This window comes from Pungitius pungitius, chromosome 4 (genome assembly GCF_949316345.1).
Source record: "Pungitius pungitius chromosome 4, fPunPun2.1, whole genome shotgun sequence".
Lineage (NCBI taxonomy): Eukaryota > Metazoa > Chordata > Actinopteri > Perciformes > Gasterosteidae > Pungitius > Pungitius pungitius.
In genome coordinates this window covers 21,741,147-21,755,395 of record NC_084903.1, presented here as the reverse complement: position 1 = coordinate 21,755,395, position 14,249 = coordinate 21,741,147, and the positions used below count along the sequence as shown (strand labels likewise).

Below are 14,249 nucleotides of genomic sequence, written 5' to 3'. Positions count from 1 at the left end.
TTTGATTCCTCTTTTTTATGTTTGATGAGCTCGAGTTTCAGGGAAGCTTATTAATTTTCTCTGGCAGGGATTAAACTTATTTTCTAAATTCCTGTCAGATTCACATGTATTTGGAACACACTTGGTCTGGTGATTGATCACATTGTTGGCCCAACGATTGCTTGATCATTTTGGTCAAAACTTGAAACATCACATGATATCTTTTTTTTTGAGCATGTTGGCAAGTGTGGCTGTAAAGTCCTGGTCTTGTTAAGTAAATCGATGCCATACAGGTTTTTACGTTGGCTAAATGTCAATGATGCTCTCTAATCAACACTTAAACACATACAGCAGAGCTAAGCAGACAAACAGGCTGCTAACAAGGGGATTTGTGTTGTCTTGGTAGTAACACAGCTTATTTCTGACAAAAGAAAATTGCAAAAAGCTAGTGAGGAACATATGAAAATATATGTCTACTGGTCTGTGTGTATACTGGGTTCCATATTAGTGAAAAAACATTAACAATAGTGTCTCTTCTCAAAGTTATTAACAAACTAAGACCACAAAATATCAATATTCTTACATGAATATTATCATACTATTTTCAATATATAAATAAATCGACAAATCGCAGTAAAACAGGCGCTCCTTACATCTGTGGACCATCTAAACGTGGAACATGAAAATCATCCGGTTTTGAGTTAAGTTAAAGTAAGTCTTAAAGTAGCACAGTGATGTCTCTACATTAACGTGTAATGCTAATGGGTCGTTTTGTAGTATTGAAGTGTCAGGCTTTAATTTTAATTTAAGCTGAGAGCAAACTGAATTATTTGAACCATATTAAATTAAAAATAAGTGTAAATTATTAAATTAACTACATCATACAATGAAACAATGTGGCATGCAAAGCAGACATTTCCACATTAAATGCTCCCGGGTTACTTTAAGACATTTGAAAGCATATGGAAACATAAAAGGAAATATTACGTGGAGGTATATTAATGTTTTGACGTGACAGCCTGAGTCTTGCTTTCTTTCTTCTATGTTTACGAATAATGCTTCTGCTGTGACTAATCATCATTAACTAATCAAAATGCTTCTTTGGTATCCAGTATGTTGATGATGTTTGAAGGTAAGAGTTTTTCTTCTTTCTTATTACCTATGCAGTGTCTCTAAATCCGGCCTCTAGTTACATGGGAATGTGCAAAAATGTTTGAGGTAAAACTTTCCCTCCTTTTAGTTTTTTTTTTTTTTTTTTCCAGCAGCATCCGAAATGTGCTTCCAACAGGTTCAATTTCATTTGGGATTCTTCACGGTTTTGCTCAAAGAATATTGAGTTTTACTTCCAAAAGGGCATTCGAATGTCAGACTAGATTTTGACTGACAGCTTAAACAGATGATTATACACCGAATAGAAATCCATTAAAGCCTGGTGACAGATTAGTGGAGGAGGCAACACAATAACCCAGCAAATCCTAAAATGGGATGTCATCAAGAGAAAATAATCCGCGAGAGTTCCTGCTGAACCAATACTATGTCAAAAGGGTGACTGTGATCTAGAGGTGACCTGCACCTCAACACCAACACACATGAACAAACACACGCAGATGGAGCTCAGCTGTATTCAAATCGTGTTTTAAGGTAAGTCACTTATGAATTTCAGTTTAACTCCAAAGCACAAAAAAGATACTGGTGAAAAACTAAATCATGGTAAAAAAAAAAACACAAAAATACATGGACACAATGGATAGAGTGCTCTATTTTTTGGATGAATGTCATGTTTTGAGATCAAGTGGATGGCTTTGGTAGTAAAAAAAAAAAAAAAGCTAGATAAAAGATAAATGTCCACTCCACACTTTGCTCACAGCATCAATCTTCCACCGGAGGTAAAGAAGGCTAGCCGGCGTAGCCGGCGTCACATTGAGTGGCGTGTGGAGGCCCCCCCTCATTAGATACACTACGCTTTAATACACATTAGTGATAAATCATTTGTCTCATTCAAGATCAACTGTAGATTTATAGAAAAAAAAAATCTGCAAATCAGTGTTGATGACTGACGTCTAATGATGATGATCGCTGAGTTCTCAAAGCGGCTAGCCAGTTCGCTAGTTAGCGGTGGCGTTACGCCATGTTTGAACGCTAAACAGCGGAAACAGAGGGTGGGGGGGTGCAGACCGATGGACTCCAGGTGCTAAGGACGCAAAGCTCGGCCCCCAAAGCCATGTAGCTGTTTGCAAGCTAACAGACTCTGTGGTTTTTGGAATGACGCAGGATCGGAACTTCAACGGGAATAGTCACTGTAACTTTGAATAAATAATGGACAATCCTTTGACGTGAATTCAGGGAAGCAACGGACCGCGTAGAAAGAGAAACCTCTGAAAGCCCTAAAGCATACAGACGAACTCGGCTTCGGCATCGTCCGTCATTCCTAACACATGGTTCCTGACACGGATGTGATGTTCGGCACAGGAGCAGCGGTTCATTACAAGCCCACTGGGTTTACTGCATTTTGATGGATTTCCCCAGGACTCTCCACATGGTCTCTACTGCACATCAGGTAATTGCTGTTAGTCTAAGTGCACCACCAACAGTCCAAAACCCCGATGGCTCCCTGTCCTATCTCCACTTAGTGCATGTGTGTGTTAGAAAGAGAAGGGAGGGAGAGGGAAATGAAGATTGAGATAAATTGTGTGCTTTGTAGATCCCCGAATTTTAAAAAGGCAGAGTGAGATTGGCTTTGTGATAATGATGTTTGAAACATAAACCCGAGGTTTAAATCTTATTTATCGGATCAATCCCAGTTTGTGTTTGTGAACGGTGAATCATCGAGGACCACGAATGTTGGTCACGGAGTCCCACAAGGTTCTGTGCTTGGACCGATTCTATTTACCCTGTACATGCTTCCTTTGGGCGACGTTATCAGAAAACACCGCATAAACTTCCATTGTTATGCAGACGATACTCAACTGTATCTATCGATCAAGCCAGAAGACACCAACCAACTTGTTAGACTTCAGGACTGTCTTGGAGACATCAAAACCTGGATGACCTGCAACTTCCTGATGTTAAACTCGGAAAAAACGGAAGTTATCATGATAGGCCCAGAGCGCCTTCGAAGTCAGCTGTCACGTGATACAGTCTCTATGGATGGAATTGCTCTGGTATCCAACAGCACCGTCAGAAATCTTGGAGTTCTCTTCGACCAGGATATGTCCTTTAACTCTCATATAAAGAAGACTTCAAGGACTGCCTTTTTTCATCTACGGAATATATCAAAAATCAGGAACTTCCTGTCTCAAAGTGATGCAGAAAAACTAGTTCATGCATTTGTTACTTCTAGACTGGATTACTGTAATTCTTTGTTATCAGGCTGCTCTTGTAAATCGCTTAAACCTCTCCAACTGATTCAGAATGCTGCAGCACGTGTATTAACAAGAACTAAGAAATGGGATCATATAACTCCTGTATTAACTTCTCTGCACTGGCTTCCTGTTAAATCAAGAATAGAATTTAAGGTACTTCTCCTCACCTACAAGGCACTTGCTGGTGAGGCACCGTCTTATCTTAAAGAGCTTGTTACACCGTATTGTCCTACAAGGCATCTACGCTCCATAGATGCTGGGCTACTTGTGGTTCCTAGAGTTTTAAAAAGTAGGATGGGGGCCAGAGCCTTCAGTTATCAAGCTCCTCTTTTGTGGAACCAGCTTCCACTTTCAGTCCGGGGGGCAGACTCGGTCAGTTCATTTAAGATAAAGCTTAAAACGTTCCTCTTTGATATTGCTTATAGTTAGGGCTGGCTCAGGTTAGCCTGGACCAGCCCTTAGTTAAGCTGCTCTAGGCTTAGACTGCCGGGGGACTTCTTAGGACACACCGAGCCCCTCTCTCACTCTCACTCTCTCCTCCCACAATCATCCATGCTTTATTAATGTACATCACTAATTAAGCTTCTTTCCGGGAGTTTTTTGTGCTTTCTCGCCTAGCAGGTCTCCGTGGATCATAGTTTCGTGCGGACCCCGGTTCTAACTCCTGGCTCATGGCTCTGCTGACACCTGCTGCTGCCATCATCATTACTTTAAATATGATTCATATTACTGTCATCAAAAACCAACATCTTTCTGCTCTCCCTCCCCACAGAAGCCTCTGTGGATGGTGGTTCGATCTGATGGAGGTTGTCCCTGCAGTGGTCCTGCCGTACACCTCTTCTGCTACTTGCAATTACTTGTATCATTTCAGTTAGAGAAATTGAATGTATTGTACATCTTTTACATTGTTGATTCTGTACACATGACATCCATTGCAGTCTGTCCATCCCGGGAGAGGGATCCCTCCTCTGACGTTCTCCCTAAGGTTTCTTCCCTTTTTTCCCCATTGAAGGGTTTTTTTTCATATTTTGGGGAGTTTTTCCTGTGCCGATGTGAGGGTTTCGGGACAGAGGATGTTGCATGTGTACAGACTGTAAAGCCCTCTGAGGCAAATTTGTAATTTGCGATTTTGGGCTATACAAAATAAAATGAATTGAATTGAATTGAATCTGTTCCAAAGAAGCCTGCAGTCCCTCGGCCCCCCAACTTGCATGCAGATGGACCAACATAAAGGGCACGCTTAGTTTCACAGGTCACTCTCTCATTTGTCTGCTACACAGACGACCGAGGGGTTACCTCCCTGTCCTTCTCTCATATTGAGATGAGAGAGAAAAAAAGAGGAGATGAATGACACTGAGAGGAGAGGAAGAACAAAGGAAATGTAAAAAAAAAAGAAGGGAAATCACGACAGAGAAAAAAAAAAACAGACTCCAGGTTTCCAATTAGTGCGAGGTGAAATGGGATGTGGAGTATATCGGAAGGACTGTCCATTGCTAAGTGTCACTGAGGGGTGGGGTGGGGGAGGGGGGTGTGGAGGGGCTGCCGGATTAGGAGGAGATGAGACGGTGAAGCGCCGCATTGGCCTCTCCTGCCAGACAGCTCATCTCCGCTAGCTGCTGCAGGCTGGCAGAGAGAAAATGCACAACCTGGGGGGGGGGGTCTGGCTTTAGAAACCCTGCAGCACTTCAACTGAAACATCTGACCTCGGCTCCGAGTTCACTTTTGCCTGCTCGTTCTCACACAGAACACGGGTAATGAAAAATGTGTGCCTGTTTCACCGTTAATTACTGGGCTGTGACGATGTTAAGCTTCTCAGACGTGCCACTGTGAAGCGTCAGGAGGAGAGGAGACACAATTTTAACTTGCATGAGCAGTTTTTTGATTGAACCGAGATATGAATGCACCAATGACACCACCTCCAAATGGTGTTCAAAGATGTGCATTGTGGGAGCATTTAACATGTGAACGCTTGGTTTAAGCTAAGGACGGACTCTGGTTAGGGACAGGGGAAAATTGTGGTTTTAATTAAATGTTAAATTACAGGAAACATGTCTTTCCCATACCTTAACAAAAAAAAATGCTTTAATTCCTGCCAGCCACTATTTCTTTTAGGAAGGGCATATATTGTAGGAAAATAAATCATATTTATTGTCAGCGAAGATTTTGCAAAAAACTTCAGTAGCAACATTTTGCAAGCTACCAGTTTGATAAACAACTTTTTTTTTTCCTGGGTGGAAGACATTGTTGGAAAACCAATGTTTAGATATATGTATATATTAGGGCTGTCAATAGATTAAAAAAATCAACTAATTAATCGTGTTGTGAAATAGAAAAAATAGAGCATTGTGTGCATAATTGTTGGAATGCAGTTCTGCATAATTTAATTGATATAAATTAAGTCTTAAGGATTGCCATATTCAGAGGTGTGGACTCGAGTCATGTGACTTGGACTCGACTCATCAAAACGTACAAAGACTTGCAACTCGACTTGGACTTGAATACCGATGACTCGTGACTTGACTTGGACTCGAGCCCTTTGACTCGAGAAGACTTGCTACTTCCCATGAAAACTGAGGGAAAACATTTTCACATCACCGTGCCGCTCTGTTTATCTGCATCTGTCAAATAAATGTCCGCCACCTGTATGCAGAGAGCGCGCGCTGCCTGCACGACATCCAATCACTGCAGTCCATTTGACCGTATCAACGAGACAGCTCGTTCATGGTTACAAAAATCGGGATTTTTGAACCCGGATTCAGACTCCGATGGAAATCCTCGCCAACATTATGTCAACGTCCGTTTTAAAGTAGTGTAATGAGCTGAGTTAAAGTTATTAGTTAATCAGTTATGCAGATGTTGCATGTGTTCACGTGATGCGCTGTTACCTGCTGTAGTTACGCGAGACAACCCGAGTTTTGGGGGGCCGTGTATGCGGAAGTGTTCGTTCGGCGTGGTGACGGCCAACAGTGACCGAAGTTGAGTTGTTTTATATAAATAAATGCAGCGGAGTTACAAGCCAGTCATCGCCTCCTTATTTACGCTGCAGCATTGGGGTGAGCGTTACAGTACTATAACACAGTCACAGTCGATCCACCATTACCCTTCCCTTCGTAGTCTAGGTCTGTGAGGCAGCGCACCATCACCCAGGGTTCCCCGTCCCCACTATAATAAAAGGACTTGAATTGACTCGAAAATAAAATGGTACGACTTGTGTCTCGACTTGGGACTTGCTCCGTCTTTGACTCGACTTGACTCGAGGGCAATGACTTGAGACTTGCTTGTGACTCACATAACAGTGACTTGTCCCCACCTCTGGCCATATTAATGGAGGAAGTTGAAATAATAAAGCCGATGAATCTATCACGCACTGAATCTCTGCAAAGATGACGCACGCATTGACCGCGTGGTCACGTGCGTCACGACGTGCGTCACGACCCCGCGTTACCAAGTTACCAAACATGACGTGGTGCGTTGCTATGTTACGGCTTTGATCTTGACCGACAGGCAAGCCAAGTACACAGTACACAGTACATTAATCACTTGTTCAGGACATAATTCAAGCCACTTCAGTCCAGCTATTTTGGTAAGAGTGAATTTGGGTGAATTCTCATTCCAAGGATCCATAGTTCCCTGTAAAAGCCGGCATTATGAACATGGAATTCTACGTTGACACTTATGAAGAAATCTTGGAGGCCATTAAATTGGTGACAGAGCCGTTTGGAGAATGCAAAATGAATATGGAATTTGACATTTCTGATTGCTCCACCGACTCGAGCACAGAGGAAAGCAGTTCGGTGCACAGTCTTGAAAGCAACGATTTGACTTTGTCTGAAATACCAACCTCAGAACCTGAATGCTACATTACGGCTCCATCCAGTTTAACGACGGACAGTGATCAGTTAATCCACAATTCTCCACATCATTTTGAGATCCTGAACCCTCAGATGGACCATCCGGTCGTTGAAACATCAACCCAATCCTGTTTGTGGCCCGTTGTTATTGTAACCACAAGAAGAGACCATCAGATGGAGCCTTTGAGACAATTTATTGTTGAAACACCAGCCCAATCCAGTTTGCCATCAACCTCAAAGTTGCCCGTTAAAAATGGATGTGTCGTATTTACAACGGACTCCATTCAGTCAGACCTGGCTCCTGGCCATGAGGTGCAGGCTAAGATCGTCACAAAAAATCGCTGGGGCAAATTAGAGTGCAGGACCGTGGTGGAGAGGCTGGTCAGCCGGGTAACGGGGGATTCAATAGCGGCTACCTGCAACAAACCAACTGTTGACTCAATGACACAGCGGGTCCTTGAAGAGCTCCAACATATTGATGTTACCATCGAGGCACGGACACAAAACATCAAGATTGCTGACAAGAAAGCCTACGAGGACCTGTGCAAGACAATGAATGGTGCACAGAGGCTAAAGTTCATTCTCAACGTAAATCAGCCAGTGTTTGATAAGGAAATCTGCAAGGCACTGGTGAGGCACATGGTAAAGCCAAAGAAACGTACCCTGATCAAAAGATTCATGAGCGCCATGTCCATACGGAAGAACACTCACAGTGACAATTCTCCACAGCAGTTTGAGGCATTGAACCCTCAAATGGAGCCTTTGGGACAACGTATCGTTGAAACACCGGCCCAATCCAGTTTGCCTTTAAACTCAGAGTTGCCCGTCGATATTGAAAGTGTCGTAACAACAACAACGGACCGCATTCAGTCCGACCCAGCTTCTATCCAAGAAGTGCAAGCTGAGACTGACGCAGAAAACCGTTGGGACGAATTGGAGTGCAGGACCGTGGTGGAGAGGCTGGTCAGCCGGGTAACGGGGGATTCAAAAGCGGCTTTCTGCAACAAACCCATCGTTGACTCAATGACACAGCGGGTCCTTGAAAAGCTCCAACATATTCATGTTACCATCGAGGCACGGACACAAAACATCAAGATTGCTGACAAGAAAGCCTTCAAGGACCTGCGCAAGACACTAGATGATGCACGGCACCTAAAGTTCATTCTAAAGCTAAATCAGCCAGTGTTTGATGAGGAAATCTGCATGGCACTGGTGAGGCACATGGTAAAGCCAAAGAAGGGTACCCTGCTCAAAAGATTTACGAGCGCCATGTCCATACAATTCTCCAAACACTTTTAAGAAACAACAGAGGTGTTTGATAACCACGTTTGCAAGATGCTGGTGACCCACATGGCAATGCCAAGAAGATGCAACATCCTCATAAGGCTCAGGAGCAACATTGTAATACCGTTTGTTTCCTGTTTGAAAGTTCCCTCAGTTTAGGGTTGTCTTTGAGAGTTTTCTCCGAGTGCTTCGGTTTATCTCTGCTAATAATGCAAAAAAATATAATATAACCACGTTTGCAAGATGCTGGTGACCCACATGGCAATGCCAAGAAGATGCAACATCCTCATAAAGCTCAGGAGCAACATTGTAATACCGTTCGTTGCCTGCTTTAAAGACAACCCTAAACTGAGGGAACTTTCAGAGTTTTCTCCGAGTGCTTCGGTTTATCTCTGCTAGTTAATGCAAAAAAACCCCCAGCAGTTTGAGGCCTTGAACCCTCAGATGGAGCCTTTGGGCTCCATCCGAGTTTTCTCCGAGTGCTTCGGTTTATCTCTGCTAGTTAATGCAAAAAAAAACCCAGCAGTTTGAGGCCTTGAACCCTCAGATGGAGCCTTTGGGCTCCATCCGAGTTTTCTCCGAGTGCTTCGGTTTATCTCTGCTAGTTAATGCAAAAAAAAACCCAGCAGTTTGAGGCCTTGAACCCTCAGATGGAGCCTTTGGGCTCCATCCGAGTTTTCTCCGAGTGCTTCGGTTTATCTCTGCTAGTTAATGCAAAAAAAACCCCAGCAGTTTGAGGCCTTGAACCCTCAGATGGAGCCTTTGGGCTCCATCCGAGTTTTCTCCGAGTGCTTCGGTTTATCTCTGCTAATTAATGCAAAAAAATAACAAAAAATAGGGACCCCATTACCTGTCACGGGGGGGAGGACTCGATCTTTTATTTCCCAACAAAAATACACAGGGAAATCCCTGGAAACAAAAACTCCTCCGAAGAGGGATGAACGTGGAAATGACTGAAATGACTACTCTTGGTCATCCTCTTCCTCTTCCTCCTCATCCACCACCTCGAACTCGAACTCTTCCTCGGTCTTTTAAGGGTGAAACTCGAAAAATTAGAATATCGTGCAAAAGTTCATTTATTTCAGTAATTCAACTTGCAGGACATTTTAGAGCACTTCATGCTTCCTTCAGCAGACAAGCTTTATGGAGATGCTGACTTAATTTTCCAGCAGGACTTGGCACCTGCCCACACTGCCAAAAATCTTCTGAGATTTTGAATTTGGGGTTTTCATAAGCTGTATGCCATAATCATCCAGAATTATATCAAATAAAGGCTTGAAAAATCTTACTTTGCTTGTAATGAGTCTATATAATATATTGGTTTCACCTTTTAAGTTGAATTACTGAAATAAATTAACAATATTCAAATTTTTCGAGTTGCACCTGTATATTGTCTCTTTCCATTCTTCCATCCATGCAACACACCTGTGCCACCAGTGCACTCTGACCTGGCTTAGGTTTAATCACATCATTGGAAACAAGTGTGAACAATTTGAGGTGTGTTTTATCAATGACAACTGTGCAATTGTGATTATTGTTTGCAGCATTATTTACCCTTTTGGAACTCAAGTGCACATACATATGGAAGTAAATCTGTGTCATCGGGAATTGAAAGAAAAAGGTGATTGAATTTCTAGCACTGAATATTTATGCATTGAAATTATGTATCTGAATGTTTTTCAATGTTTATATACTGCAAAAAATTCAACCGCAAAAAAATCACCGTTAACCATGTCCAATAATAACGGGGCTTTTTCAGTGCTGACACAGATTTACTTCCATACATACAGTGCCTTATGTTTTTAGAGAATGACATTGTGAGAAAAGAGTGAAAGAGTGCCTCATTCATAAAATGGGTTCAGGTCACTGAAAATTTAGTTCAGAGAATGTGATTTAGTGTCTTAGCAATTGAGAAAAACTGTAATACTAAAAAAAATAGTATTAGTACTACTGCTAATGATACTAAAATTACTAGTACTTCATCTACTGCTAGTACAACTAGTACCACAATTACAACTATAACCAATACTACTACTTATATTACTACAATTCTCAGCTTTTGCTAGTTCTGTATTTTTTCTAATTCATTTCAGTTTCTGCCATTTCTGCATTTTCAGCAGTTTTTTAAAACTCGTATGGAGCTTCTGCCATGTATGTATTTTCAGCACTTCTTTGTATTTCATGTTAGCTTTTCCCAACCATGTATTTTTAGCAAATCTATTAAAATTCCTTTCAACGTCTCCCATTTCTGTATTTTTTTGCAATTCTTTAAAATTCATTTTACCTTTTTTAATTTCTGTATTTTGAGCAATTTTCTGATATTTATTTGAGCTTTTAGCATTCCAACGCATTTTCAGCAGGAAATGCATTTTCTAGTATTGTTTCATTGTATAGAGAGAAGGGGTTTCTGAGCCCATATTTACTGAGGTCAAATGAGGAATAAATGAGGTGTGGGGATGAAATAATAGCTTGAAGGATTTTTGTATTTCTTTGAATTTGCTTGACTAAATATGCAAATTAAGAAAATTAAGCAGCGTTCAAATGAAACCATTCTCTTTCATCCATTGATTCCTATCCCCAGATTAAGCAGGCCAGGCTGATGAATAAAATTGGCTTGTGCTGCATTTTTGTGCTGGGAAACAGTTTCCGAGCCTAATTCAAGCAACATCCTTTCAGAGGGATCGATTGAAGAAGTATAATGCTATGCTTGGTTGTTCTCCGCATGTCAGGAAAGCAATTCCAGCAGCACCGGCGGCATTTGTTCCTCCGTTGTCTTTCGAAAACAAGAGTATATTGTGCCGTCATGTAGTGGTGGAGAGGCATTTAAGACAATGCAACGGCTGCTCGGGGGGGGGGGGGGGGGCAATTAAACCTCGGGTCAGGGCTGATTCACGACCCGTTCGAATGACTTGACAAACGGAGTCGTTTGTGCGACAGTAAGCATCTGCACTCACACCAATACAGATCATCGTGATATTTTCACGCTTGCATTCTGTTTAGCAAGGCCATTTAATCTAACACTTGCTGCTGGAGGCGTTGATTGCTACAGGATAGGTCCTTGTTTTTCTCCAGTCCATCTCAATGCAACACTCACATGCTTCTACAAACAGTCGAAGGGTTCATGGTCGGTTTGATTGTTCCTCCTCTCCATATTCGCTATATTAAGAAAGTAATTGTAAGAGACGGGGGGGGGACACGATCCACGCAGTTCAGCCGAAGCCAACAGAAGTCTTCAGCGGCGTCAGGATTTCTTGATTTTTTTGCTGATGGAATTCTGAAACCACATATTGGTCATGAATTTAGAAACACAGCACACAAACACCAAAATGGATGAAATTTCAATATAAAATTGCAGTTCATTTTCACCTCAGCCAGTTTTGTTTTTTTGCAGTTTGCTACGGCAAAACCGGATTTGGACTGGAGAACGCAGCCGTGTTGGAGTAACAAAAGGAAGTCACATGGCAGCTTTTTACCTTTCACTTTTATACCGGATGGTGTTTGTAATAAATGAAAGAGGCCAGATGTGCAAAAGTGCAAAAACACTCCGAGGTAGAAAATGGCAGTTGATTATGATTACAAAATAAAACTACGTTGGTACCTTGAAATGTATCTTGAATGCAGTTCACTCATGAAAAATGATATTGTTTTACATAAAAAAGCTAAAGACGAGACTTGCATGCAAAGATCTCTTTTTAAATATTTGTCTTCTTTGTATTAGAAATTAGTTTTGATGAGAACTTTCCCAACCCTGCTTATAAATATACGCATCCATTTCTTTCCTCCAGCTGTGAGAAGGCAATTAGCAGCGCCTCATCATGTTCAAGAAATAGAACCTTTTTTGCCTCCATGAATATTGTTGGGCAACAAAAATCAGAGCGCAATCCGGTTTGGACGCGTTTTGTCGAACTAAAAAAAAACATCCCACTGTAATAGATGTCAACCTGGTCATATAGTTTCCACAGGCTAACAAGCTGAAAAGAAGAGAGCCTGCTGTCAGACTCTGGTACATGAACGAATCCGGCGAGCCAAGGAAGCGAGTAATTGCAAGGGGCAGCGAGGAGGCATGAGAGCTGGTATCAGCGGCGGATTGAAGTATGCAGGGTTGTTCTCAGCGGAGAGTCGAGTCAGGCCCAATTTTGACCTCCCGAAAAGGAGCAAAACTTTGTCGCTTGACAACCTGCGGTTGCCTAGATTTTTAGCCTTGAGGGGGGTGCACAATTTGGTCACTTTTGGACCCGGGGTGGGTGTAATGAATTCACAAACAAAAGGCAGATTTGACGATGTGACCTGGGGCTGTCAATAAGACGAGGAGGGATTCCTCTGCACAGTTCTCCGCTGTATGTCGCGCCTCTGTTTGTTTTACTTCCAATGCAAAAAGCTCCATCTTGATGTAACTGACTGCGTCATTTCGATTCTGCGGGTCAACCGGAAGCAAACCGGATTTAAACAACGTTAGAGGTTAACTACGTTCAAATATTTTGTCTCATTTAGTGAAGTGAAGGACTGCTTGTCTCTCAACGTGGTGACGTCAGCGCCTACTGCTTGGCAGCATCCAGTGAGAGCATCAGCGTAAACAATGGCCTAAAGCTCAGATAGGGCTTCACAGTGTTTACCTGAGGCGGAGGCGGGGGGATGGGCAGACGCCGTGTGTCGGGAAGGCGTTATCAGAGCTAACGGTTAGCTAGCCAGTGCCGCACCCACACAAGGATTTACATACAGAGCTCCTGAGAAGGAGTTCTCAGTATATGTATAGTACATTGTAGGCGAGTGATGCCCAAAAAAAAAAATGAAGAAGAGACAACATAAACGCATGAAGCTTACAGCACATTTCTATCATGATAAAAGGCCATCAGATCAGCCTGTGGCCTACTTTGAATGTTACTTTAATTGTGTAATCAAACTGCTACATAATCGCTTTCACCGCGCAGACATCGCTCTACATAGTGGGGCAATGGTGGCGCATGGAGTAGCGTGGTAGCCGCAAGGTTGGCGGTTCGGAACCCCGGCTGCCCCATGTGGCCATGTGGCATGTCGAGGTGTCCCAACCCCTTATTGCTCCCCAGGCAAAAATGTAATGCAAGGGTCATAATGCAATGGAAAAGATTGATGCTTGATTATCGCGGTGTATCAAAGGTTTCTGTCCATATGCTTTTACATCCTCTTCTCTTCCCCAAGTCCCCCCCCTCGACTGAGAGGAAGCTGTGAACCATCTGAGCCTCCTGATTACAAAGCTCCATTTATCTGCTTTGCCAAGACTGCTGGCCATTTGGAAGCGTTCCTCTTGGATGGATGGTGACGTAAGTGAATTAGAATTAGATAGAAAACCATCAATGCCATTCATGAGTCACGTTTTTTATGTGTTATCTGCCTCCCTCCAAACCAAATGCTGCCTGGCTCTTTGAGATGTCGCCTGATGCCGCAACAAAGACTTTTTCAAATGACGAGTGTGAAATCTGAGAAGAAGCCACATCAGCCTTTGATTTCACCTTCACTTTAAGTCCTGCAGCTCTTGCGGTCGGGGAGATTTTGTCTCCGGTCACCGATTTTTTATTTCTGGATTTTTTTTTTTTTTTTTTTTTTTTAAGAGGACCAGTGGTCAATCTTTGAAGCGCTGCCACCGGGATCCATCACTCAAACTCGGGTCAAGAGGTCACATGCAAAGGCCTCTTATCTTCATCTCATCTGCGGCGAAAACGGTTGGCAATCGCTGCTTTTCGTGCTCGAGACACAGAGGACCCGGACGGGAAAAGAAATGACCTTTTCGCTGAAACAA

General features: G+C 42.6%; 1 protein-coding gene across 1 annotated transcript in view; it reads right to left on the bottom strand.

Annotated features, from left to right (window-relative positions):
* Nucleotides 1-2,405, bottom strand: part of neo1a (neogenin 1a) — an 18,642-nt gene extending 16,237 nt beyond the window's left edge. The window contains 1 exon segment of the mRNA XM_062562021.1: nucleotides 2,383-2,405. Within this exon segment, the coding sequence (XP_062418005.1) occupies nucleotides 2,383-2,405 (23 nt within the window).
* Between the last annotated feature and the right edge of the window lie 11,844 nt (nucleotides 2,406-14,249).